The 23,791-nt window shown below is 32.0% G+C and overlaps 2 protein-coding genes across 9 annotated transcripts in view; both read left to right on the top strand.

Moving 5' to 3' along the window:
* LOC128176571 (uncharacterized) overlaps window positions 1-23,791 on the top strand; it is a 64,458-nt gene that overhangs the window by 24,881 nt on the left and 15,786 nt on the right. For all 3 annotated transcript variants that reach the window (XM_052842988.1, XM_052842989.1, XM_052842990.1), the window contains 12 exons: window positions 2,104-2,337; window positions 8,258-8,332; window positions 8,444-8,563; window positions 11,998-12,165; window positions 12,917-13,000; window positions 13,822-13,925; window positions 16,715-16,763; window positions 16,863-17,099; window positions 20,398-20,472; window positions 20,617-20,724; window positions 20,937-21,092; window positions 21,310-21,393. In XM_052842988.1, the coding sequence (XP_052698948.1) occupies window positions 2,104-2,337; window positions 8,258-8,332; window positions 8,444-8,563; window positions 11,998-12,165; window positions 12,917-13,000; window positions 13,822-13,925; window positions 16,715-16,763; window positions 16,863-17,099; window positions 20,398-20,472; window positions 20,617-20,724; window positions 20,937-21,092; window positions 21,310-21,393 (1,494 nt within the window). The remainder of the gene's footprint in view (window positions 1-2,103; window positions 2,338-8,257; window positions 8,333-8,443; window positions 8,564-11,997; window positions 12,166-12,916; window positions 13,001-13,821; window positions 13,926-16,714; window positions 16,764-16,862; window positions 17,100-20,397; window positions 20,473-20,616; window positions 20,725-20,936; window positions 21,093-21,309; window positions 21,394-23,791) is intronic.
* LOC128176572 (uncharacterized) lies at window positions 2,953-7,998 on the top strand. 6 transcript variants are annotated; one of them, XM_052842991.1, is made up of 3 exons: window positions 2,953-3,569; window positions 4,267-5,957; window positions 6,817-6,954. In XM_052842991.1, exons 1-2 carry the CDS (start codon window positions 3,203-3,205, stop codon window positions 5,919-5,921), a joined length of 2,022 nt encoding a protein of 673 aa, XP_052698951.1. In that variant the 5' UTR covers window positions 2,953-3,202; the 3' UTR covers window positions 5,922-5,957; window positions 6,817-6,954. The 6 variants fall into 6 exon arrangements, 4 of the variants coding, with proteins under 4 accessions (XP_052698951.1, XP_052698953.1, XP_052698954.1 ...); XM_052842993.1 differs by having other exon boundaries at window positions 3,188-3,569; window positions 5,832-5,957; window positions 6,817-7,998; XM_052842994.1 differs by lacking the exon at window positions 4,267-5,957 and having other exon boundaries at window positions 3,188-3,569; window positions 6,817-7,998.

Raw genomic sequence — 23,791 nt, 5'->3', positions numbered from 1 at the left:
AAGTAAATTATGCGTGTTAAAGTGTACTGAGAAGCGATAAATTATACATGTGACTTTCCCAAATTCATTCAAATGATTTGAATAAATCTATAGCTAAATGCAATTAGACAAATGTACTTTAAAACGTTGATAAATGAAACTGCCGCGACTGAATATTGTATGATATTTTTTTCTCAAATTTTTATTCACTTACGCTGTGAGCAAATGGAAATAATCCACTACAGTCGAAGATAAAATATTGATTGACTCTTCTGTTTCATGATGACGTGCATTCCAAAAGCAATACCAGTTTTATCAAACAGGTTCTTGCAAACCATTCCGTTTTCTGTACACCTAAATGTATAACTGACTATGAGGACAAAAGCAAGTGTGATAGTCCATAAGCAAGTGTGATGATGCAACTTTTTCCCCGTGAAGAAACTGAGAGAAAATGCTGTCGAGAGGGATAATAAACATACTACATGTATGCCCAAATAGTTAGTAAAAGCCTGATAAGTATTTTATCATACTAAAGCTTTATTTGTTCTCGTTACTTTGAGAAATCTACAATATCTTTAAAGCACAAAAGTCCAATCCACACTTTTCAAAAGTTGTTCCCCTTTGCAGGGTCAACCTAGCTGCAATAATGTAGCCCTCTCCCGATTTTTTTTTTTTTTTGGGGGGGGGGAGGGCTACAACTCCATAGGATCTCCGTAATGGTGCAAGTGCGGGAGTGATTCACTCCCGCAACAATTTCGTCTCAAATCGTATATAAATGACAATAACATTTGCATTTCTTACCTGAACTCAAACATGTCTATGGCATAAATTAATCCAAAAATATCAAGTATAGTCCATATATCGGTTATTTTTCGTGTATGTCAACAACACAAATTGAATTTGTCCGCCATATTTACTGACCTTGACCGGTCTTATTTTTGGACAGCCAATGAGAATTCAGGAGCGGATCTTGAACTGAATATAGGAATTCTCCTAATATAAACATAATTAACGCGGTAAATATGAATTTTCCATTATATACCATTTCCTTAAATGATATTTTAGTGATAGAACGAGGTAAGATCGATTATCTACACTGACATTCACGTTATCAAGCCCATCAAAACTCCAAGCGTAAATCCCATAAAATCACGCGAGAACTGTCATTGCTGCTGAAAAAGACGACTGGTAAACATGCTGATGTGTTTTATCTGGTTTTGATTTATATACGGTTAGTTTGTTCAACCTGAATTAAAAAATCATTTTATCAAAAGGATGTCAAATATAAAATCGATCTTTTCAGACCGAAGTCAGTCGCATTAAAAAATCAATTTTGCACCATTACGGAGATCCTGTAGAATTGTAGCCCTCTCCAGTAAACATCAGATATAAAAAATCGGAGAGGGCTACATTATTGCAGCTAGGTCAACCCAAAGGTCAAAAGGGAAAAAACCAAAATTCCCCTTCTTTATACAATCAAATAGTTTGGCGCACTGTGATGAAATCGCTTTGGATTTGATGTATTCATTCAATATGTGGTGGCAACCCACATATTTAATGATTCATTATGGGGCAATCAAAATACATTTGTGGAGTACATGTATTACCGAAAACGGAGTTTTAATATCAACTGATATAGTTACAAACATATAGATACAAACATATAGATACAAACTTCTATACTACTGTGATAAATCTATGGATTTTCCTCAAAAGATGACGATAAAGAGACACAACATTTGTAAAGTGTGGATTGTGAACACAACTACGTTTCCACAGAATTACCCATGTAAGTAACTCACGACCAGTTGTGCTAGTACATTTATGAGACGCTGGCTGTGGATTTTCGACAACAATAATTTACATACATGCAATATGCCACTTTCAAACGGCGCCACCGTCTAACAGTACTTTCAGTACTTTGATTTTTAAATAGAATGGGGATTTCTTTTTTTTTCTGATACAAATTTAATCTTATTTAATATTTTAACACAATTTTTACAAGTTTCTTATTTATGTATCATTATAAACCATTTTAAATAAAGTCCACTTGTCATAATATTTTTTCATGTTTGTTATGTATGACAATGTAAGTGTGTAAAAGTTTGCTTTGAATCGTTTCAGATCTTTGGAAGTGCCCTATTGATAGAAGGATTTCTGTTTAAATATGATTCAATATTTAACCACCATATAATAAAAGAGGTCCTTTTTAACAATATTACATTTGAAGGATTGTCTTTTACTGAAATAAGGCAGTCACAGTATTCTTTTATGTTTGCTACCGGAACAGTCTTGATAGTCATTTGTGGAAGTGGAATTTTTATGTTAAAGACGCAATCAAAATATCTTCACATAATTGTAAGTAATACCTTTTTGAAAGGACACCCCTCTTTTATGCATTGTTATTTCAACAATCAACATAGTATGCCTTTGTAAACGATATCTTTTTAAAGTTTGCACCAATTGTGAACAACTTTTAATAAAAGGTATTATAAATCCGGATCTTGATTTTAAAATACAACATGTTCATTGAAACCGCGTATTTCCAAAATTAAATGAGTACCTTCTCTATTGTCTAATAACTGTAAACAACTTTAAAGAAGCATGGTCACGATTTTGGTCAAACTCTATTTTTCTGTTTTTATTATTTACAATGCGTTAGGATTGCATTTCTAATAATCATTCGTAGAGTTATAAGCAAGATACAGGGCTCACAGTTCTTTGTCATGTTAACAAGGCCCGTGCCCTGTTTTTGTTTACATAGGTTCAATATACCAGTAAAAAATCTTTTTCCAGCTTATCTGTTTATCTATTTATTTATTTTAAGCATAGATAAACAGTCCTAACGTTTAACACATCCATTTAAGGTCTAAAACTGGAATTTCCACTTTAACGTTCAAATTGTAAACAAACGCTCTGTTTACATAGCAAAAAATTGTAAGCTATGTAACTCGCTTATAATTAGGTTTATCAAATATGGATAAACCCTGTTATTTCATGCAGTTATGCATATTGTTTGGGGCAAGAACTATAACTCTAGTAATGTTAATTCAAGGGCAATAACTCCACACTTCCTGGTGTTGGAGCGTGCGCGTTAAGCTCTTCCTTTTATATTCAACTGTTCCCTGAGTCGGTTACAAAAAATCAACTAGAGAAATAATCAAGTTTTATCGTATTAATCGGCGAGTTTTATTACTTTATACCGGCATATTATTTCAATATCATGCTGAGGGTATGGAACCAAAGGGCATCTAAGGCGAGAAGCCCATACGCAGCCGTGCCAAATGGAACAAATACAGTTGCCTCGAGTAGTGTATTGGCACGAGGTCGTCGCGGAAATCGTCGAGGAGGTCAAGTGAGACAGCCCGTTGCAAACATCTCCAATATTAATGCTCCTCCGACACAAGCGACTCCTCCAACACCTGCGGCTCCGACGACACCAGCGACACAGGCGTCAACTGAAGCAGGCCAGGGAATGTCACGGAGCGGGATGATTGGGATGATTCCTCACAACATGCCGCCCATAGTTAACCCCACCCCTGATGCACCAAGTGCGTTGTCGTCACATGTTCCCACCAACATGAATCAAGGTACAGAAAATTATTTGGAAAATAATATTGACGCGCCAAACCCATTTAACAGTGTTACTTCTATACTGGGATCCCATGTATCCCAAGCTCTTAAAGATAAAATTTGGAATGGCGAATTTGTTCATTTAAACAAATTGTTGCTTCAAGAGCCTTGCACAGAAATGCAAAATCAAATTGTTTTCGAGGGGGGTGTTTTTCAGGTCAAACCAAAAAATAAAGAAACAAAAATTACAAACTTCTCGCAATGGATGGATGCATTTTTCATATATGCTTCTATATACTTAGAAAAACATCCACTACAAGCCATTTCACTCTTCAGGTATATGTCAACGATAAAAAGGGGGGCTGCTAGTAACAATTCAGGTTGGTTGGATTATGATGTGCAATTTCGCTTAAAGAAGTCCGTCGACTCCTCTTTAAACTGGGGATCTATTGATGCTGAACTATGGTTGTTTTACATGCAAACAGTTAATAAAACCCAATTGTCAAATCAGTCAACTCGTAGGTATTTGAAATGTTATGCCTACAATTATGAAGGTGTTTGTCAGAAACAATATTGCAAGTATTTGCATCAGTGCATTTCATGTAATGCATATCATCCCTCCATTAACTGCTTCAAAAATAATCAATCTAATCAAATTCCCAAAAATGCACCTGCTCGTTCGGAAAATTTTAATTCCAACAACAAATTTTTCAGGAATCGACAACAAACCACAGGACGGCAAACCTACATGTAACTTGTTACATAAATTATGGGATATTGGCAGCACTCCAATCAATACATCTAACTTCGATTCTTTACTGGTAAATTACCCAAACAAAGAAATAGCAACAGTTCTATCAAATGGGTTTAAAAATGGGTTTTCACTTCAATATACAGGCATTAGAAAAAAGGTTGAATTTAAAAACATGATATCTGCGGAGGAACATGCTGTTGAGTTACATGAAAAAATAAATAAAGAAATAAAATTGGGTAGAATTTTAGGCCCCTTTCCCTGTCCACCTATTTCAAATTTGCGGTGTAATCCTATTGGTATCCTCCCCAAAAAGCAAGGAGGGTGGCGTATGATTTCTAATTTATCACACCCAGTGGGTAATAGTATCAATGATCACATTGATCAGCAATATTGTTCAGTGTCGTACTCTACATTTGATCAAGCCTTGTCACTGATTCAGGAGATGGGGGAGGGTGCATTAATGGCCAAAATGGACATTTCAAGTGCTTTTAGATTGTTGCCAGTCTGTCCTGAAGATTTCTGCTTGCTAGGTTTCAAGTTTTTAAATTCATATTATGTGGACAAATGCTTGCCAATGGGTTGCTCAATTTCATGTTCATTATTTGAGATGTTCTCTTCCTTCCTTCACTGGGAGCTGCAGCAAAGGTCAAATTCAAGGGGGATCATTCATTATTTAGATGATTTTTTATTTATAGGTAGAGCAAACACAGCTGATTGTACGATGTTAATGGCTCATATGATAAAGTTATCTGAAATTTTAGGGATCCCATTAGCTCCAGAAAAAACAGAAGGTCCATGTACATCTATTTGTTTCTTAGGATTAGGCATTGACACAGTTTCAAGAACTATTTTCATTCCAAAAAATAAAGTTACTGAACTTTTGGAAAAAATTAATGATGCTTTAAGTTGTAAAAAGGTCACCGTTAAAAAATTACAGTCATTAGCAGGGTCACTAGCATTTGTGGTTAAAGCTTTGCCCTCAGGAAGAGCATTTTGTCGTCGTGTATATGCGGCTTTAGCAGGAGGTAAAAAATCTTTCCATTTTATAAGAATTTCAAAAGAAATCAGATTGGATTTAGAAATGTGGGTAGAATTTCTTACAAAGTTTAATGGATTAACCCCTTTTCCATCTTTGACATGGCAAGATGATGAGACACTCAAATTTTATACAGATAGCTCAGGTTCAAAAGGTTGTGGGGTTATATTTGGCAGTCAGTGGTGTTATTTGGCTTGGCCTTCACATTGGTTTTATGAGACAACAAAAGATATTACTTTTCTTGAGCTTGTGCCTATTGTTTTGGGAGTTTTTATTTGGGCAGAACAACTCTATGCAAAAAAGTTATTGTTGCATATTGACAATCTCTCATTAGTTCATATTATTAATCAAAAGTCTTCAAAAAATAACTGGGTCATGGTTTTGATTCGAGCGTTGGTATTGTATACCCTTAGTTATAATATCCAGGTTAGAGCTATACATGTTCCGGGAAAAAATAACAATATAGCAGATGCTATTTCTCGCTTTCAGTGGTCAAGATTCCGACAGTTGGCTCCTACAGCAGACAATTTTCCATGTCAAATTCCTGCTCCATTTTGGGAGATTATTCATCAACTATAGATCAACTGTTAGAAGCCAGTATATCTGAAAACTCAAGTAAAGTTTATAAACAAGGCATCCAAGCATTTTTTAATTTCAGAGTTCAAGCTTCCTTTGAGCATTTGTGGCCACCACCTATAGATCATATAGTAATGTTTATAGCTTATATGAAGGAATCTGGATTTGCATTTTCAACAGCAAAATCTTATATGGCTGGTTTGAGTTTTGTTGTAAATTTACATGGTTGGCAGAATGCTACAGAATCCTTTTTGGTCAAAAAGTTGTTAGCAGGATTTAAAAGGTCATGCAGAACTCAGGACATTAGACAACCAATTACATTGTCTTTATTAACACAAATTACCAGTATCATTCCACATTTAACTATTTCTTCGTATGAAGCACATTTATTTCAGTCAGCATTTCTCATTGCATTTTTTGCTTTATTGAGAGTAAGTGAACTAGTGGCATTGGAAAGAAATCATGTTCAAATGTTGGAGGATGAATTTATAGTTTTTGTGGGTTGCTCAAAAACAGATCAATTTGGTAATGGTTCATCCATTAGAATACCCAAAACACCAGATTCTTTTTTGATGTTTCAAATTTTTCAAAAATTTCAAAGTCATAGGCAATGCATTCAAGCAACACATCTATTTGCCCACTGCAATACTAAACCATTGACTCAATATCAATTTTCATCCATGCTGTATAAATCCTTAAAATTCCTAGAGGTACCTACAAATTCATTCAAGTCGCACTCATTTAGGATTGGAGGTGCAACTTACCTGTACTTAAAAGGGGTTTCTGAAATACAAATCAAGCACATGGGTAGATGGAGTTCCTCAGCTTTCAAATCCTACATAAGACCATGTTAATAGTATTTTTAGTTTTATGCTGTGAAATCATACATAAATTTCAGATTCAGTTTGGATCATTGGCTCATCTATTATTCATTGGGCACAGAAATATGCAGAGACCACAAATCAGTTAAACCTTGGATTAAACCACTTTACCATTAATTGGAATGGTAGAAGGGGAATGGTTTGGGAGTACTTGTATACAACTGTGTCAAGTATGTTAATAGCTAATAAACAACCAACTATTTTGATAATTCACTGCGGGGGTAATAATATTGGGGACCCTCAAAATACCCTAAAAGGTATTCAAAAATTCATGAAACTAACTTTATCTCAAATAGCAGACCTCTTGCCAAACACTCTCATTGTATGGTCACATATATTACCTAGAAGTAATTGGAGGCAGTCTTTATCAACCATTGAAGGTGAAAACTCTAGGCGTAGAATAAATAGTGCCATTGCAACATTTGTTTTGAAAAAGCTTAATGGTGCATCTATCAAATATCCAGATATCCAGATAACTCAAAAGCGATTATTTAGATTAGATGGTGTGCATTTGTCAGATCTGGGTAACAATATATACATAAATTCCCTGAAAAATGCTATTGTGCAGTTTGTGACATCTTCCTCTCGCACCTATCCTTAAAATATACTAGCTGATATATCTGTGGCAAGTCATGGTCCGTTTAATTATCTATCTTATTATATATCATATACATATATCTGAATCTAGAATGTCCAAGTATAGACATTCTTATGTATCATATCTACAGGTGTCATTGTTGTCAAAATTGCCGCCTGGTATTGGCGGATGGTTCACGTGACAGTGTCCGTGATCCATTTGGCATAATTTTGATTAGAATACTGTCTCCGTGGGGCACTGTTTTTTCCAGGCTCCTCGGGTCAAGAGAGTATTTCTAATATTGTATATTACATATATATATTTGATATATGCTGCCATATTGTTTGAACGGCGCATGTCGAGTTCAATGTACATGTATGAAATCTATCTGATGTACATGTACTATATATCTGACTGATATCTATCTGATATTCATGTACTTATCTAATTTTTGCACATTTGATTAAACGGCCATGACAACTACGCCAAACAAACAAAAGTCTATTTAGTTTTGTATATACATCAGGGTAAATATCTGAATCATAATTGTCTGTTGTTATGAAATTGGTATTAGCTAGAAACATGAAAAGCATATTTATTTGGGCAAAGGTCATGAAATAACTCAACAAATGGCACTTACATTTTGGTTGCCTGTTAAAATGCCTTACTGAAGTATTGTAAATATTAAAATCGCAAAAATAATTTTATACCATAATCGTGACCATGCCCCTTTAAAGAAGTTGCATATTATATTTTTTGTAGCTTTATTATATGATGGACTATTTAAATTTTACAGACAATTTTCATTGATATAATTGATTGCATATTGCATAAATCATAATACTTGTATTATAAAGTCACGCATTTCACTTATTCTGTAGCAAATGGTGTTTGTGAGTCTTGCGCTGGCGTTGACAATCATTGGGTTAGGCCTATGGGGGAAAATAAAAGATTCGGTAAGTTTTATGGAACACTCACGTCAACAGAATTATTAATTTTATTAAATTTATGATCAGTTCTAGTGTATATTTTTTTTAATTTTTGCTTTCAATATCTTTATATTTTAGATAAGTAACCAACTGCAAAATGAAACAGAGATTTTCCTGGACAGGTTTCGTTACAATTCCAATAGACAATTTGCACACTTACTTACCTCAGAAGGAGCTTTGAACAATCTTTTTGCCAAGGTATTTCCATTTATCGAATCCGGTATTATAATTGTCTTTTACAAAATGTTCTATAGATTGCAAAATATTTCCATTTATAATAAAAACAAGGATTAAAAAATTGTAGACGTTCAATTAAGCTAGTTATTACTTGTTACTTATTTCTTCCAGACTTCTGCTATTGATTTTCGATCAATTTTGATTTTTCATTATTTATTCAATATTATACGTCGCTGAAGACCAATCGATTTTATAAGTTGGTGATTTTGTGAAATGAATTGGCCATATTGTATTGTATTTATAACTAAAAGCAACTAGACGTTGACCCGTGCGTGCACGGGTTGACATTGCATATTATGTCAGGGATTTACAAAATAAATACATCAAATTTGCACACCATGTTGACATTCAGAACTATCGGAGTTTTTTATATTAAACACTCTCAATTAGAGTTATCTCCCGTATTTTCTTTCTTTAGCAGAATATATAGCAAAACACGTGGGGGAATAAGCTGAGGCATAAACCCACATAAGTCCATTTAAAAAACACTTAATTTTTTTTTTTACAAATATCATTTTTGTTACAGTTATTAAGCATATGTAATCATTTGCTCTCAGTATTGCCAAAACCTTCAAAATTTGACTTCAAATTTAAATGAAAATATGTCTATGCTAATGAAATCGAACGTTTAGATTATAGTTTATTATAGAGTGGGTCATCATACCATTTTTTAAAGGACGTATACTGATAAAACATGTTAATGTCTCTCTTTTCCAATTTTCAAAAAAAATGGTACCAAGACCCACTCTATAGTAAAAAGCAAGTTTTCTTTCTTCAATTTTCAAGATGATCATCAAATGGCAAAGACCGAATTATGTTTGCCCAATACTAAAATGAGGTTGTTATTCCAATGAATTATAACATGTGATTTCGTGGTGTAGCGATTAGCGAGGAGTTCTTGAAACTTAGGTATGTTGAAGTGGATGTTCGATATCAAAGAATCGTATTGTAAATATTTTTTTAAATATCTTTGTTTAATTTGTTTAAATTCGAAAAACTCATTTGACGTAAAGAAAGTAAAAAATATGTTATTATAAATTAAACATATGCACTTAATCATTTTATAGTTTTTGCTAATTAAGTTATCTTTACAATTATTTTTTAAAATAACTTATTACATTGTTGAGGGGAGTACAAATATAGACTTTAAGACAAAAGATTGGAATTTTTAGTTCTATTTTCACGCACATAATAAATTCTCTGGAGAAATGTAAGCACAGGAATAAAAATATTTAAAGTAAATACACATGTCATACTAAATGCGTGATTGTCATTTAAAAAATACTAGTGATAAGGTCGAGGCCACTTGTGGGCATATGCCTCGGCTTATTCCCCCAGGTTCTTTTACACGTAATTGTATTATTGTTTTTAAGATTATCCATGCAAATGTGATATTGTGGAAACATAAACTAAAGAGCATCCCGTAATTTTGCGTGAATGTGATGCACATGCGCAAAATTGTAAAATCCGAAAAATTCAGACGATTTCCGGATTTTTTAAAGGAATTTACGTTGATTATTAATTAGCGAAGCCTGATTTAGAAAAAATAAAAATTAATTGGTAATCTCCAAGTACCAATGATGTTAAAAATATATAAAAACAAAAGACAGTACTCTTTCGATTTCTCGGTAATAAAGCCCAAAAACTCGAGTCTATTATTTTAATAGAGTAGTATAGATAAGATCAGAAGCAAGATACTAGAACCTGTCCTTAAACTGTAGTGTTTAATTACACTAATGAGCTGCTATTTACATGCGCAGAAGAAAATTAGTTTCTTAAATTATCAAAAGTATAAAAATATTTTTTTAACCAAAATTGTGCAAAAAAACAAAGAAAAAGAACTGTGTCTCCCTGGTTATTCACAATGTAACGCAAAAGCATAAGTTTGCTTAATCAACGATATGTGAAATCGCAAAGAAATCGCGAATGAATACGATACATGTAACACAAAGGTATTAAAATTCACAAGATATGTTTAACGATTTCATGTTTTTGGAAACCGTGCTTAATAAAATTTAAATTTACAAATCAAACTCCCTAAACTTTATTGCAATAAATTATGAAAGTAGGAACAATATTGAATATGAAAGAGAAAGATAAAATATGTACAGCAGTAGTAAAATTGTATGATTTCTGCGAAATTTTTGACATCACATAAACAGCATCAACATTATATAAATAGCAGATTAAGTAAATATGATATTGTAGCTGGTTTGGTTGAGTATTATAGATACCGCCGATTGCCACAGTGTGTTTGTAAACAACCGCACCATAATCTTGCTTCAAAAGGGAAACGAAATAAATATATGTTTGTTTTGTTATAATTTAGGAAATACTGTTGTGTTGTATCATCTTATTAAAATTATTTTTGGATAGACGACAGACGAGATTTTATGCTTAAGAAAGAAGCATCCTAGCAGAGGATGCTTACTCCTCCATGCCACCTGATCGTATCTCTAATTTTTGTAGAGGTCCGTATTTGCACAGCTCCTGTTTTGTAATTTTTTTCTTTTGATTTGGGACACTGTTCGTTATCGCCACATTTCTATAATTATGAGCCTATGAAAAAACACCCAAACACTGTTTGTAGCAGAAAACATAATTTATTTTTTTCACTGTAGCAATTCTTTGATTGTTTTTGTAACCATTATCGGAAAATTTTATAACAAATGCATCACTTCATATTTTATAAACAATATACTAATTATACATTAGAATGGTGTTGATAAAAGTGCATATTATTTTTTTTCTTACATAGTTTAAGAGAAATTTAAATTACAAAAAACCTATTTCATTTACCTTTTCATTCTGATCTTATAATGTAAACATCAGTTCTTACAGAAATTCCGTAAGATCTCTATTCCAGAAAATGTCGTCTCGACGTCTTGGTGGACTTTCCAGCTTCTGATTTCAAATTTTTCCTCTTGCATGTCATTTTTGGATTTTAAATACAGCAACAAAATTATTACATCATATTTATTTAACATACCAGGTATTTTTTTGCAGAAACTGAACTTCTGAAATTATATTGCTGTCAACTTTTAATTTAAGTTCCTATGTTTTAAAGTTGTGCATGGAGATTTAAAGCGCAATTGAAGCGTTCAAACGGAGTTGCGTAAAGCTATGCAAATTGCGACGAACAGTTTATATTTTCACTAATTAAACCTTAACCTTATTCCAAAAACATACAGAAGAGATTTTTGATGCTGAAGAAATCTTAAGACATTTGAATACTTTTAGACTTTTAGAATTCGAGCTCAGTCGTTTTCTTCATTGTTCAAACATGGACTAAATCCTGAAAGTAAAATATGACATTGACGTGCAGTTAAACCAATCAGAATTTGTTATTAGGGTTATTCCTATCAGACTTCATTTCACTGATATGTATGTTACAGGCCGAATGCTGTGGACTCGCGTTTTCTGATGGCAGTGAACTTTCTTTAGGAGGAGGAGAAAAAATCCCAATTTTTTGCTGCAAAAGCAATCCATTGACAGAACCATCCTTATTAAGTAATGACGATTGCACTAAAGGAATAGACCCAAGCCTGCGACACAGGACTGTGGTAAGACTCATGCACACTGAAGGAATTGGATCCTGAGATCTAGTAGTGGTTAGGAGGGTTTTTAAAATTATTTTTACATAGATTCACCGCTGTTTTTTTTCCTTAACCATAAGAAAGTGATGCATGTTTCTTATTAGCGCCAAACATTACATTCCTGACTTTGAAAATTGTTTTACCTGTATTAATTACCTGTCATGGTTCCTGATGCAAACTTATTTATTGTAAAATAGATGAAACTGTGCTTGTTTGCACTCATAACCTATGTTCTTTCTAGTTTTAAAGATTTAACAACAATTGATTGTAAATGATTTTATTCTCAATTTACAATAAACTGGTGAAAATCGCAAAAAATATTTTTGACCGACATATTTGTTTACTGTTTTCGGACAAATCATAAAATAAAGAAATTAATGACTAAAAGTATAAGTTTAATCTAAATTTGTAAAATGCTTTAGGGACCAAACGAAGATATCCCCATGCACAATTGGCGAAACGCCATATTCTCATTGTAAAGTAGATGTAATCAATACCATTAATATTTTATGTTAAAATTAGAAAAACATCATTTTCGTATTATGAGTTAGTTAACATGTCATTGCTGAGTTGAGCAAAATGTCAATATATTGCGCTTCATTTAGACAAAATGAATTTTAACTATATAACGCTTCATTTAAAAAGTGTTTTTAGTTCATACTTAGTTTAAAAGGATAAATATTAATTTTATAAAATGGAAAATCTTTGATTTTTTTAGGCATGCAATGATGCAATACTGACCAGACTGGGATACTACGACACCTCCTTTTTCTGTTTCACCTCGTTGACAATTCTTTGTTTAGTATGTTGATCTTAGAAATGTTTCGTGGCTAACTTTAGTAAATTAATAGTCTCTTGTGATATTCAGAAATGTATGAGATAGTAAAACGCTAATATTGAATAACATTACATGTATGATAATATTTTTTTCAGGTTTTATTGTTAGTTCACATTTTTCCATGTTTTGATCACTAAAACAGTTTTTGAGCTCTTTTTGTCTGGCGTCCATCTGTCCGTTCGTCTATAAGCTTGAACATTTTATACACAGCTCCAGACAACTACAAGAATTTGCATAAAACATTTATGGGTAACAAGGGGTATTTTAAGAAATTTTATATTATAATGACTTCCGAAATAAATTTGTTGGTATGATTGTAAATGTCATATAAGGAAACAAGCTACATGTGGTTTTCTCTCAAACTAAGTCATATCTTAATACATGTACTGAAAAAAGTTAAAAATTGACAAGGAAATATGAAAAAGGAACAAAAGAAATAAGTTTGTGCAAAACTCCAGCATATGTAATGTAAGGGTTTGATGGTTTGGAATGAAATTTTTATGATGATCCTGCATCATAAAATAAATAAAAGAGAAAAATACTCAACCCAATTGTTCTTATGCTAAGCAAACCACTTTTTGAACTAAATGAAACTCAATTATTAATTTAGGTCAAAACTTAAGTTGAGGCTTACATGCTTTTTATCCTTATGGATAAATTTCATGCATTTATTTTAAAACGGTTAGTATTATACTTGGATAAAATTATTGTTGATCAGGTGAGCTATGTGGTAAATAAGTCTCTAGTTAGTCTTTACGATTTGATCTTTTGCCACCTTTTTTCAGATTATTCAGCTATCATTTTACATATATCGATTGTGTAAAAGGAATTTTACTCCCTTGCAAAAGGAAAAATACTTCAATCTGCTTAAAAGTCAAGGGGGAGACAGGTAACAGGTCATTTTATATTTATTTAATTTAAAATATTTTTCTGTAGCCATTCAGCATGCATATGGCACTATATGTGTTTACATGTTCTTTAGGAACGACTTTTCATCAGTAATTGATTTTTCCAAGACATCTTATTTTTTTATTAATTAGATTATGCAAGTATTTTTTTTAATTAATCTGTTTAGGATTTTAAAAATGTTTGATATTAAAGAATGAAACACCTGAGTGTAGGATTAAGTTAATATAATATATATAGCAAGCAAATATAGTAACGGGGAAAAAACTGCAAAATATTTTTAAAATATGAATGTTTTCATTTAGCATTTGTGACTTCGACCTGCACAAACAAGAATAAAAGCAGTCTCATATGCGTTTAGCCAGATAGTCCCTTTGTTTTATGAACCTAAGAGCTTTCAAGATTTGGACGATTATTGATTTTTACAATTATTTGTGAATATTCTTTCTCCAACCCTTCATGAGTTTATTTACTATTTTAAAACACATTTTCTATCTAAATATCAGTTACGAGGGATGTCCAAAAAGTTCGTGGACACCTGTAATTTTATTCAAAATAATGGCGCCATTATCAAGAAAGTTTTATTTTAATGTCGAGTGTAGTAATGTTTATGTACATGTATAAAAATAAGAGCAATGTACATTTTTGTACTCGAGTTATCATCGAATTTACATTGCCTATACAAGCTGCACAGTCTGACGTTGATTTATAAGGACGTTTCTATAACGTCGTCGTATAATGGCGTACTGTTTCGTGTTTTCAGCTGACATCGCTTTTATGAAGTTTTTAAAGACATGTTCTTGTCGTAATATCGTTAGAAAATCCTCTGCTTGATTGAAAATAACTTCAAATGACGTATGAAAATGACGTACAGCATACAGACTACATCACAATAGAAGAATAGAAGTTTCGAAATGTTTTATACAAACTGTAAATATTCATAAAAACTCAATTACAAAGTTTGGACAAATTTTACGCTTTGCCATGCGCATTTTCCGCGACCATTTGATACGATTAATAAAATTTAAGTTTATATCTATTGAAATCATTCAAAACGAATTTAGTTTGATTTGAAAATTCATGACAAAAATTAAGTCTAGATGTGCAATATGTATATATAAACCAATCTAAAATGACAAAAACGCGATTGTCCACGAACTTTTGGACAACCCTCATATATGTAAAAAAAATAATCTTTAAACTTGTTTCCTAGTTTTTACAGCAATGCTTAAAAGTCAAAGTTTTGGTTTTTACTAAAGAGTTTTCAATTGACTATATCCTCTCTTTATTGGTTCATATAATTATCTTTGATTTTATATTCACAATTTGTTATTTAGGTAGTATTATGTGTTATTGATAAAATGCCTCGTATTTTTTTAATTCTGATGACATAAGAATTGTAGAGAATCTGATAGTCAACCAGTTTAAATGAATGATCAGGTCGTTGCGGGAACTTGTATGTTTTCTTTGTTTCAAGGATATCTGAAAATGTCAGAATTTTCATTATTTAAAATGCATTCTATTGATCGAAATCAATTTTTTAAAATATGTTCTAATGATTGAAATTCTCCATAAATTTAATAGATTTCTTTTTTATAAATAAATATTTTATTTTGGACCTACTCGTTTAATATCTTTTGAATTAATTTGCTGTTAAATGTGATTGGAGTTTAACATGACTATTAATTATTAGAGACAAAAAGCATTAACTGACCAGCTGGACGCGCAGTAGCAATGTGCACAAAGCATACCTACAAGTCTTCTCACAGACAGACCAACCCCATCCAGACCTTTATATGCATATAGACATGTCTTAAATGATACCACTTATGTTAAGTTCAAAACATAGGAAATTTGGACACCAATGTCAGAGCAAATGGATTTCAAAGAATTGTTTTGAGAGTACATGTATTTCTGAGTAAGCCAATGTAGGAATGATGCAAATTTGTCAAACAGTGCACACTTTTTTGACACAAAAGGCAACATTTTATCAAAATAATATGATCCCTGGAATCTAAACCCGAGCAGATCAAAATCAACCGGTGATACAGGAAGTAATGGAAAGGCCGATTTGATGTCAGCATTTTGCTAAAAACGCACCCGTACCCACTAACAGAATCATATCTGCCACTTGGTCGATATTAAAATACTGTACTGAGCATGCTGAGTGATCAATGTAGTCATTTATAGATGAATTTTCTCGGTAAGAGAGATGGTGAATAAGTTGCATGTCCCCATCCTTTTTTGTTCAAGCTTTAAGGCTTAGCGGAGAAATCTGAAGGTTTGGAAATAGTGGGGAATCAAAGGGGCTAGCCACTTGTTTCTAAACCACATCTTTCTAAATTTTGTTCTTCGCCATTTGTAAATTGTTATGTAAGCTCGGAAGGATGTTAGACCTCCGAGGTAATCGAGGACCCATATATTTAAGCTTAAAACCAAGAAAATAATTCGTGCTAAAGAAAACAGCTAATCTTATATCCCACATGCGTTTACAAAGCTTTCGTAAATTAATCGGTGTTGTGCCCGGAGAATATAAAGAACCATTATTTTTAACATCTGCTACTTAGGTATTTGTCTCCGCATTTGCTGCATGCATGTCTGTTCCTGCATCTTAGCTTTTTCATTAGTGAAGGGTAAAATTTGATTGTACATCAACGCTGTCTAATTTAAGAAACAAGTACATTACATAGGTCATATCTGATTCATGTAAATAATATAATATAATGAAAATATATGCAAAATATGTCCGTGAAGCTTGTTTTCTCTTTGTAGACTCTCAGTCGTTTTTGAGTGGAGAACACTATTTCTGTTTCTTGTGATGGTAAGCCGCACATTACAAATTTATCATCTTAAAGTTTATATCTGCAAACATTTTCTTTAGTTGTCTTGAGTTGAATTTATTTTTTTTTCTTATCATTAGATATCCTCAGTAAGCATGGTTGTTTTCGGAGTTCTTTTGAAACACGACGATAAAATGACTGGTGATTCTGTACAATACATCTACCAGTTCCTTTATTTCCATGGCGCCAACTTCAATGACATTGTGGAGACAATGTATCTCAGTCTGATTGTTTTAGGCGTCTCTTCCTTGGTTTGTTGTATGCTGGGACTGTCTGATATATTTAAACTTCTGAGACATACAGCAAAGGAAAAATTTGTAAGTTCATATGATGTATTTTCATTTTTTGAAAGAAAAAAATGATTTTGGTGCAAGTTTCTGTGATCAAGGTTTTTTTTCAATTTGCTTTCAAAATATTTTACGAAGCTGGGGGGGACCTTTTGTCCTTTTTGTTGCTGTCCGTTGTGCATGCATAGTTATGATGTTCATGAAGCCCTCTACCAAAATTGTGAAATTCATACCCCTGGGTCAGGGGTCCAGACCCTAGGGCGGGCCAATATTGCCTGTAGTTAAAATACAATTATAGAATTCAGAGCATTTGGTCTACCTCCATATTAATTTGAGAAACCTTAAATACATGCTTATGATGCCTATGAAGCACTCAACCAAAACTGTGAAATTCATAGCCCCTAGGTCCTTGGCTTGGGTTTAGGGCCTGGGGAGGGGCCAATATTACCATTTTGTGAAAATGTATTAAATTTCAGGAAAAAAATTAGTGGTAGATTAACTTAATGCATAGTGATAATGTTCATAAAACCTTCTACCTTTATTGTGAAATTTTTATTGTGACCCTTGGTTGGGAGTTCAGTCCCTTTGGTAGGGCTAATATGGCCACAAAGTGGAATGTTTAAAATTATATTTTCTTCTGTACTTTCACAGTCGTGAGGAATAACTTAATGCATTGTTCTTATGTTCATAATTTCCCCTTATTCAATTGTCATTTTGTATACAGAAGCCCATAGTAAATACATTTTTCCTTTGTCTTCACAGTATTAAAATAACTTAAAAGGGTCAGAAAGTGCACAAAAGTGGGCCAATGTTGTTAATCTAGCAACATTCTCGGGTAAAACCTTTCATTTTACATAATATTGACAAGTAACAATTAAAAGTTTGCAGGTCTTTCTTAATCAAAGTTTTTGTTCGTTGCATCTGGAGCATTGGTATAGATAATTTGAGATTCTCCCTTCTCTTAACCATTATCTTTTAGGAATTGATGTTTGTCAACATAAAAATATTGATATTACTGTTAATTTAATAATAAAAGCAGAGGTAAAAGTCAGAGGAGTCTCGGACTACGGTTTAGACACAAAAATGAAGCTAAAAATGCAAACACATGACATGACGGGTCCATCTATTGTAGTCAAGCGACCGTCAAGGCCTGTGGGACTTGTTTTATTTTAAGTAACAATTTTTCTGTACACATTTCTATACTGAATTTCTAACGAAATAATAATTTAATTCTGGCAGTAACGAGCTTTCTGATTGGCTAAAAAAAATTTATTGCATACGTCATAGTAAGACTAACATCAAATACATATCAAACCAACTGTACAAGTTGTACATTTTGATGTCATTTTAAGGTCAAGATCTCAAGTAAATGATCCCAGGCTCCGATTTCACAAAAAAAACTTAAGTTTTTACCTAAGTTTAATCTCAAATCCTGAGAATTTACTCAGCTGAGATTTTTCTCAAATTGCATTTCACAAATCAAACTTAGTCATTTCTCAGCTGAGATGAATTTTTTACTTAGCTGAGTCAAGAATTTTCATTGTCACAAGTGGCCCCTTATAACTTCTCCTGTTTTTATTTATTTTTCTTAATAAAAACAATCGTCTGCTTATGTTTTCAACAGAGGAAAATCGGATTAAATTAACAAGAGTCATAAAGTGTTAATCCGTCATGAAATGTACACTTTGTTATGCTAAGTATAGATGACATATCTAAATGATCTTATATATTATATAGCAAACAAAAGACCACATTAAATACATTATGGTTACCTTTAAAATCATTAGAAAGTAGAATCACTGCACAGTTATTCCATTTAACACAAACAAATGAATTAGTTCCCTTTGTTTACAATTTTGTCAAGGAAGATAACTCCGCCAAAATTATTATTTTTTAATGAAAAAAATATTTATCAAACCTGCATGAAATATTGCATATACGCTGGTTATTGAGTGAAATAGATCTAAGAAATTAACATTACAGACAATATAATACTGTATTAATGATGTTAATGACATTTCATATTTGAGATTTGACTTAAGTCTGCTATGGAGGTAACTTAAGTTTTTTCTCAAATTGAGTAAAAAACACGACTAAGATTTTTTTGTGAAATGCAGAGTTTTGAGTTTTCTCAAATTTGAGAAAAAACTCAAATATTTGAGAAAAAACTCAGACTTAAGTCTGAGATTTGACTTAAGTTTTTTTTGTGAAATCAGAGCCAGACTGTCTTTTTGGTGCCAGAACCATTATGACGTCATAATTGATTTGATGAATTTTTTTCCCGTATTTTACGGCTTTTAAAGAATTATGTGTAAAATAAAACAATATTTTGACATTCTATATTTAATCACGGGAAAAGTAATCCCGGTACCTATATTCTATTTGACATCATTTTAAAGAGGAGGCTTGTATAATCCGTTTTTGGAGAGACTGTTGGCATTCTAGATACAATGTATATTTCATTAGTCAAAAATGGACAAAACTCCGAGATTTGTTACTTTTATCCTTTATATTTCATAGAAAACGATTGTTTAAAACATGATTTTTCATTGTTTTTACCAAAAATGTAAGCCCCGGTACACCCTATCAAACAAAGATATTGTTATGGGGCATCATTAAAAGAATTTATATCCTGAATTTCATAAACCTGTAGGCACCTTACATTTACATTATGAAGACTTTATATAAAGATATAAATTGACACAAAATCTAATATACTGACCATTTAGTAAGACAGAAAAACTTATTTTAGAATTTTTTTCCGTAGTAATTAATGTATAGAATAAGAGCCTTAAAAAGCTTATAAAATGTAATTTGATAAGCAAATCTTCTTTTAAAAACAATTTATGAAACCAAAGTATCATATCATTCATTCAAATTAGTAAAAAAATCCACCATTAATATTATTGTTTTAAAAATGTTAAACCAGACTCATTAATCGACATCAATTCTGAATATCAAAACGTGATATTTGAATTTCTTATTCCAATATTCCGCCAAGAACATTGTCCTTGTTTGATTCTAAACATCGATTACTATTTCTATACCAAGTCGTATGATAGTAAAAAAGAAAGAAAAATATACTATTTTAATTTCCTTTCATCTTGATTTAATGAAAAATTAATCAAACTTACGTTTTACAAGTCGAAAACCAGAGAAGACTCCTTCATTAAAGGATGTTTGTACATGTAATTGAATTTATATGATCATTCGTTTTTCACGAAAAAACATATAAATTTTGCTTTATCATATAAGTGCATATACTAATATACTACATTGTACATAAGAATTTTAAATGTTTGCTGTTATTTTTCTCTTTTTTCGCCAGTACGTTGTTGCCCTGTTCATTTTGATTCCTGCAAAGCTTACCTGTGTTTTTCTTTTAGAGTCAATTCATTCAGAGGTACTTTTTTTCCTCGATTTTTGTTTCAATTTTAAGATAATACTACATGTAGAACTTGTGAATTACGTAATTAAAGATATTAAACAATTATAAATAAATAAAATGTATTTATATTTACATGTATAATATACTTTTCTGTTGCAGATTGATACTTATTCAAACAGTACAAACTACCAGTTATTAAATATGGATCGACAATTTTCAAACATTTATTCCAATTTTTATACTTATCTAAATAATTTTTACCATCAGGTAAGAATTTTAAAGATTTATTTCAAAAAGAAATTGTGAAAAATATTCTTATTTATTGAAAAGAATGTATTAAGGAACTATTATAAAAAAAACCAGTCAATTATAGTTTTACATAGCATATGAAAACTATTTTAAAATAAGTATATTTGATGAAAATTAAAGTAAGGTTTAAAAATTTTATACTTACATTTTACATTGTAAACTGTATATAGTTCGATTGCTGTGGATCTACAGGATCACATGGATTTCGATATCTTGTTAATAATGCTGGATATGGGTCGGTGGCTGGATATCAACCACGTGTGTGTTGTCAAGAATACCAGAACTGGCAAACGCAAATGTTGTCTTCTACGCAGTGTGAGAAAAAGGTTATAATCTTTCTGTCCTCTCTCAAAATATTGTACTGTGAGACGTTTATAATTGTTCAATACCATGTGCATTACAATTTAAATACATTTGACCCAAAACTTGAATAATCTAATTCGATAATCTGTATAGAATGTGATAAAATGTTAAATTAAAGAAATTAAATTTTAGCATTTAGATTATCATCACAACACAATTAGCTAATGATATAATTTTCAGGCATGTGGTGGAGAGTTCCTTTCTATTGTTAACCATTATATGTATGGATTAATGGCATCCATGTCAATTACGGCAGTGTTTGAGGTATTTTCAAATTCTACAGAACATCATCAATATTAAAGAAATGAACACAATGTCTACCCAAGTTATACGAGGATAACCTGGGTTGGGGCAGTTTACGCTTTATAATCTGCAAAGCGGATTTTAAAAAAAAAGCGTAAATTGCTTCAACCCATGTTAACATCATCAATATTCAAGAAATGAACTCAATATCTACCCAAATTATACAAGTATAATCTGTGTTGGGGTAGTTTACGCTTCATAATCCGCTAAGCAGATTATAAAAAGGGCATGAATTGCACCAACCCAGGTTATACGAGCGTACCTTGGGTTTTGGCAGTTTACGCTTTATAATCTGCAAAGCGGATTACAAAAAAGCGTAAACTGCTCCAACCGAGCTGGTTATACGAGTATAACTTGGGTAGATATTGAGCTCCTTCCTTATAATTTAATTTAATTTTCTGTAATTAAATGTACAAATTGAGTGCGTTTTACTTTTAAAAATAATATTAATCTGTTCAAAATTCAAACGTAACGCCATGCAGATGAGTATGTTTTTGAGATTGGTGTAATGTTACGTGTCTTTTGACAAGCAAATTTACAAATTTAACTTAATTTTTCTTTTCAATCAAATGCCGCGTTACAACCAGAATTTTATTATTTAACAATATTAATGGTGTTCGAAATTCATTCAGAATATATTTCTGATATGTCACAGAAAGTGTAAAGAAGCATAAGAGGGTTGTTAAAAAAGTTTGTTGAAAAGTTCGATTGTGGGCGGACAATTTGCCTGATACTGCCGAAACCTTTTATATTTGAACCAGAGGCCTTTTCTGATAAATACACAATGATTTGTTGTTTTCAAAAGGCACCATTAATAATATACAGCTTATTTATTATGATAATATATGCTTCACGGAGTATGTCATTTATAGCTCACCTGAGTTGAGAGCTCAAATGAGCTCACATTTTGCCTGTCGTCGGTCTGTCCGTATTCTTTTCACATTTTCAACATCTTCTCCAGAACCACTTTGCTAGTTTCAACCAAACACCCTTGGCAAAGGGGATTCAAAGTTGTGAAAACTAAGACCACGCCCTTTTACAAAGGGAAATAATTAGAAATTTGTGGGAAAAATTAAGAAATTTTCAAAAATCTTCTTCTCAAGAAGTATTAGGCGAGGAAAGTTGAAAGTTATAAGCAAGCATTCTCAAGTAGTGTAGATTCAAATTTGTGAAAATCATTACCACCTGAAGTTAGGGTGGGCCACTATGGGGTCGAATTTTTACATAGGAATATTTTGAGTTAACCTTTAAACAATTTCTTATCAGAAACCAATCAGCCAGGAAAGCTCGAACTTATGTTGAAACAGCCTCAGGTAGTTTAGATACAAAATCATAATATAATCATAGGGTGGGGCCACTATGTGGGGTCAATTGATTACATACTAAGAATATACAAAGTAAATCTTGTTAAATCTTCTTCTCAGAAACCAATCGGTCAGGAAAGCTAAAACTTATGTGGAAGCATCCTCAATGAGAGTAGATTCAAAGTTGTAAAAATCATTTCAATCATTCTCAAAAGCTGAAATGTTATCGTATATGTTTTAAACTATAAACAAGCATTTTGATTTTAAAAAAAATGTTTAGACTTTGGCCCCTGGACGATGCTTGCGACTAACAAAGAATTCAGAGTTTAATGTAGGTTTATTTCTTAAAATAAGCAATTTTATAGGATCTTTTTTAGATCTGCAATGCTCAACGTGTGATATGACTATAAACTGACCTTGTTAGAAAAAGGACTACATCAACATTAAAATATTGGGGAAAATGGATTTTTATTTATACAGGATCTACATGTGTTATCCACATTGCCCAGATATGTTGAATTATGCCTTATGTTGCTCAGGGTGAGCGATGTGGCCCATGGGCCTCTTATTGTCATTATTATTTTTATTTTGTATGCATTTTCTTTATTAAAGGGGAAGAAAACTTAAAAAATGTTGTGCAATAAATCAATTTATTATCACCATCAAAGCTTATTCATGTAGTTGTTTTTTTCAAAACAGCGTGACTACATGTGATAATTCAAACTACTTTATTAATATGAATAAAATAGGTGTTTGACCTTTCCCCCTTAAAGTAAACGTACCGTTTGAGCGCATACAAATTCATGATAATTTATATGACATTAGAATAATTTATAAACGTCATTTTGTGAACGTTTCAATTAAATTGAAGCATTTCTGATTGTTTTATCGCCGAATTTGGACAACCAACCTTAAAAAAAATAATCGTTCTAATCCACTACCTGTTACACTTTATTAAATAATTATTTAATAAGCGGGAGCGGATTCAGAACGACTGATTTTAATTAAAGTCAATCCCTGTGAAAGAAATACAGTTGAAATCAATAAAAGGGAAT

This window comes from Crassostrea angulata, chromosome 3, assembly GCF_025612915.1.
Source record: "Crassostrea angulata isolate pt1a10 chromosome 3, ASM2561291v2, whole genome shotgun sequence".
NCBI classification, from domain to species: domain Eukaryota; kingdom Metazoa; phylum Mollusca; class Bivalvia; order Ostreida; family Ostreidae; genus Magallana; species Magallana angulata.
Note: the sequence above shows the minus strand (reverse complement) of the source record. Positions and strands in the feature narration are given on the sequence as shown.